The sequence below is a fragment of the Dendroctonus ponderosae genome, unplaced genomic scaffold (assembly GCF_020466585.1).
Source record: "Dendroctonus ponderosae isolate FM_Combo_2020 unplaced genomic scaffold, Dpon_F_20191213v2 Dpon_F_20191213_7, whole genome shotgun sequence".
NCBI classification, from domain to species: Eukaryota; Metazoa; Arthropoda; class Insecta; order Coleoptera; family Curculionidae; genus Dendroctonus; species Dendroctonus ponderosae.
In genome coordinates, this window is record NW_026018916.1 from 9,159,244 (window position 1) to 9,164,305 (window position 5,062).

At 31.3% G+C, this 5,062-nt stretch overlaps 1 protein-coding gene across 3 annotated transcripts in view; it reads right to left on the reverse strand.

Annotated features, from left to right (window-relative positions):
* The window catches only part of LOC109542871 (nuclear hormone receptor FTZ-F1 beta), a 54,839-nt gene that overhangs the window by 11,136 nt on the left and 38,641 nt on the right, over positions 1-5,062 (reverse strand). For all 3 annotated transcript variants that reach the window (XM_048668250.1, XM_048668251.1, XM_048668252.1), the window contains one exon: positions 231-430. In XM_048668250.1, coding sequence (XP_048524207.1) covers positions 231-430 — 200 coding nt within the window. The remainder of the gene's footprint in view (positions 1-230; positions 431-5,062) is intronic.

Consider the following 5,062-nt stretch of genomic DNA (forward strand, 5'->3'; position numbering starts at 1 on the left):
CATTAGTTTATAAGATTTAATTTTTTTTAAGGAGAAAACAAAGTTGAATGGAAGCTTCCGCTATTAGACCGATATTTGCCTTTTCTTGTCTTACAAAAAATTTCCATTTTCACCGGTTATTAAATTTATTTCACAAAACCCACAATGACTAACACTCGAGTCAGTAGGTCCAAATGATCAAAATAATTACATGTTTTTGAAAATGCGTGTTTATGAATATTAGGACTCACCTGGATATCCCTGGTTGAGCAGGCAAGGCGGTATGCAATAACCCTGATTTATCATCATTTTCATCAACACCACCACCTGGATCGTGTTCGTACTTTGGTTCGTAGTGCGACTGGATGGACGGCGTATCTTCAGGAAGACTGCGATAGAGGATGCCGTGATGTAATGGACTACTGTGTAGCGACGTTTGTATATGGCGACCCTAAAATAACAAACTCAATTAATTTTTTTACAGAACCCTAATCCGACTCTGCTAATCAAATATGTACATAATCCGCTGATCGGTATAACTAAATTCAAACTGTACATTGCGTTTTTTTCTTCATAAAAATAAACCGATTTCATTTAAATGTATTCGATGTAGTCAGTAGATCAAGATAATCATTCAGGCGTGAACATGGATTATCGGAAATACATCTAAAGAGGTTGAAATACAATTTATATCTTCATGATCCAGTAAGTATTGACGGATTAGCAAATTGTACTTTGGAATGTCATCAGACTACTCACAATATATAACTTGTGAGTAGTAGACAGAACGTAATAGCGATTATTTAAGCGAAAATCAGCTAACTGGTATAAAACTAAACGATTAAAATTGGGCTGTTACTTAGTGTCGATGAAGATACTAACTAGCATCGAATTAAATAATTCGTACATCGAATGTAAAAAGAATTGAATCGGTTTGAAAATATCGGGAATTAACCACACCAAAAAATACATTACTATCATTATCCAAACAATCAAGAAAATTAATACAACACAATAGTGATTTCCACTTTCGCGTAGAGAATACGAAGTTTGTTTTCAAGCAACGTATTTCGAACTAACGACGAGAGAAAGCGATATAAAGTTTCATAAGACTTTAGTGTCTCAAACTGGGAAGCAATACGAGACGCTTTTTCAGGACAAGGAAACATTTCTATTTTCGTTTTTATTGGAAACTAGCGACTTTAATAACGAGATCGAATGAAAGTATATAACATCAAAGGGATATTACCAAATATCAAAGAAGATCCAATAGGAGGAATACAATTCGATTGAAAAACAGAGTCAAATAGCACAGGAAAAACTCGCAGAGTTAGACAGATTTACAGTCTTGAAATTTTTTCCTTTGGAAATTACAAAATCTTGATAGTAAAAACAATTTTTACGATTGGTAACATATTTTCGATAGTTCAGATATTCCGTCTTAAGCTTTTACAATTTCATATTTCTGCTTCTATGGCTTAACTGGTAAAAACTTCTATTGAAAGCTCATCGAAGTGAAAAACAAACCGTAGAAGGACTTTTTCAATTTTTTCTATCGTATCTGTATGCTGATTTAAACTTCAAGGGTCCTCTGAATTTCGTAATTATGAAAACAAGTTCTTTTTTGTAATAAGTAAACCTCAATATTTAATATTTTTATCGCTACTAATAAGTGTTGTTTCAGTTAGAGCAAATGCTTATTAATCTGGACACAACTATGCTTCGCTTTTGACAGTTTATTCGTTTTAATTGAAGATTTGTATAGTTCATAATTTAACGAAATGCGTAATTAATATCAAACATTATTCTAAGAATTGTTTACATTAACTACAATTATTTTTGAAAATATATTTGTAATTTGCAATGTGAATGTTTTGGAAAATGTTTGTTGGCATCTCGTGTACAGTAAAAATGTAGAATAAAAACGCCTGAATAAATATGTTAATAGTGCTGACTACGAATCTACATAAGAAAATAGTGTCACTGGGAAAAGCACGAGATTCTTCATTCATTTCATTTTTAGAATACACATCATCTTTATGTTACACTGGCCGATAATTTTCTCTTAAAATATGAACGTTTAGAGCAAAGCAGTGATTTTGTAAATGACCTTTAAAAGAGATATTTAAATTTTTTGCAAGACAAGTTTAGAGAAGATTGTTGTGTGATTGAAACTGAGTGGAACGAGCCATTTCATAATTTGCAATAGGACAAGTAACAAAATAAAAAAAGTAAAAATTCCTGCCAAATAAATAGAAAAGCTTTGTTTGGTCTCTCTCATTCTTTAATGTTCAGCTTGTTGTACCGAAGATCACCTGACCGAACATTTATTTAAGTCAGCAAAAACTCTGGTAATGTTGGGCGAAGCAAAAATCTTACTACAAAATTTGTTATTATAGTTAATTTGTGTTTTTTAAAGAAAAAGTACCGTTGAACCCAACTGATAATACCGCTTTGTTTTTATATATGCCGCATATAAAATTGTGAAAAATCAGGAGAAAATATATATGTTTTTCGAATATGTAAATACCTACATTGTCTCAAAATAGTTGCAAACGTAATAATGGAGCAATGCGCCCACATACTGAAACATTTTCTGAACTAATTATTTTTCCTAAACTCCTCTAGAGATAAAAGTAACGTGTAATTTCCAGAATTGTTAAATAAATCGATCTATATGAAATCATGTGACAACCAAAAATACGTATAAAAGTTTCGATATCTTATATTGAACACTTCTAAATTCTCTACTAATTTAATTTTCCATCACCCAACTTTGAAGAACCAAAATAAATCGGGCAGAAATCCCTGTACGGGGTCTCAGATTTCAAATATAAAAGTATGAATTTAATTTTTTCTTCAGAGAAAATAAGTACCTATTGTACGCAAACCCTTGAAATGTCTATTAGTTAGTTTACACGTAGTGACCAGTTTCTCTGATAGGAAATACATTGGTTACAAATTGCAATAATTACACTCAAAGCCATTAAACATTAATTACTCTCCCTGTAGGAAACCTGTAACTAACATTCCATGTTTCATGGGTGAACGCGACACACCTAAATCACTTGTATGCAAAATAGGTCGTTATAAAAAATCAGAAGAACGGGTGCAAAAAATCCTATCAACCTTGTATCGAATAGTAGATTTTTAATCGGGAGCTGTTTTTTTTTCTTACATAGGAATGCCAAACTTTTTTTCAAAAGGCGGGCATATATTTAAATCAGCAAGCTGAAATGTAAGCTCGCAATTTGTTATACACTTTATGATATCCTGCTGACAGTATCTGGTTTTAACATGTCCAACTATGCGAGGTTGACTAAAGCAGTTTCAGGAATTCACTTCTAGGTTATTTCCCAAGACGTGTATCGATTAAAGCTGTTTGCTAATTTTCAAACGACATTTTTTTCCAAACAAATCTTCGGTTAACTTTGCAACTCAACCCACGAATTCATGTCTATGCAGATCATTTCGAACCCGGACAAAATCAGTGGGATTCCGAAAACCGTAGGACACCAAGTCGCTTAAATTATGGTAAAGTTTCTAAATTTTATATCCAATAATGGTTGTGCTTTATAGGCTGGATGAATATACAGAATGATGGGTAATGTAGTATTCAAACGCTTGGACAAATCAAAATTTTCTGATGATAAAGAAGATAAAAAAGGTGTGCTAACTTGTATATTTTATACGTGTTTATATAAAACCAAGCGTGTTCATTTTAAACTTTTTCATGTTTAAGAAATTCGCACTCAGTTGCCAATGGTCGAATAATTTTAACACATTCCATTAAGTATATTATATTAATATTAAATCCAGTATGTGTAATAAGAATAATCCTGCAACTATTTCTTTGCCTAGTTGTGTAGTAACATTTAAAAAACGCATACCCTTTTAAAGCATCAGACGATAAGAATAACTTTTATACTGTGGATGTTCATTTTACACGTTATGCATTCTGTGCATTTGCAAATTTAAATTTTAACTTAATTTTTAATATGTAGCTGATACACATACAAATGATACATTAATTCGAAATGTAAGTCTTTAGAAAAGTTAAACAATTTATTTTTCTTTTCTTTGTGTTAACTCCTAGGCCCTGAAGGTGCAGAAAGAGACCTGCAGAACGTAGGCACTAAGAATCGTTAAACTAAACTCTGTTATATTTCCAAAAGAAACAAGTGGTAATTTTTGATAATATTAATATTTTAAATAAACCAAAAATTATTCGCTCTTAATATTCAGAATGATGATAAAACATTAGGCAATCGTTTTTCGAAAAATTCCTTGCATCCGTCGATTTTTGATGTCAAATGCAACTATACAATTTGATCCAAAAAATCAATCCAGCTGGATGTTTAAAGACTGCACCCTGTATATTGTTGCAAAGGTGCATTCTGGTCAAGCATGTAAATCTAGACAATTAATTCGGTTAATTTGCTCATAGCCTAACAGGTTTTTTTGTATTTAGGTGCAAAGTTAAACTAATATTAATTAGTATTTCGGATACTTCTAAATTTTTTATTGGTTTTTCATTTGTTCATCTCCTTGAATCCGAATTATTTCGTAATTATATTTTACTTTAGTTAGATTGTTTGTACACTTGCTAATTATGGAACAAGGAAATGTGACAGGAACCCAGCAGAGCAATTATTTGCTAAATAACGAATGATTATTAAGTACAATTATTTCAGTTAGTTTTATTGCTAGGTATACTGGGAAATCGATTGATCTGGATACGGATATTGAAGTAGACTTTGCCGGAATAATATTCCGGTTTATTGCAATTAAAATTGATATATGGTAACTGTTATGAAATATCGCATAAAACAGTGTGGGTTTGGAAATAATAAAATGAACACAAATTTCATATACAGTCCATACACGTCTGTAGAGAATTGTTGTGTATTTCTTTCCTATTTCTGGTTAATATATTGTTTTCAACATTAAATTTTAGCAGGAAGAATAGATAGGCAATTAGTAAATGAGCAAAATAAAAACAAAAAGTTTTTGGATAAAAACAAGTACAGCTTTTGTAACTTGTGATTTTCAATACCAATCTTCAGTAGCATATAAAATTTTA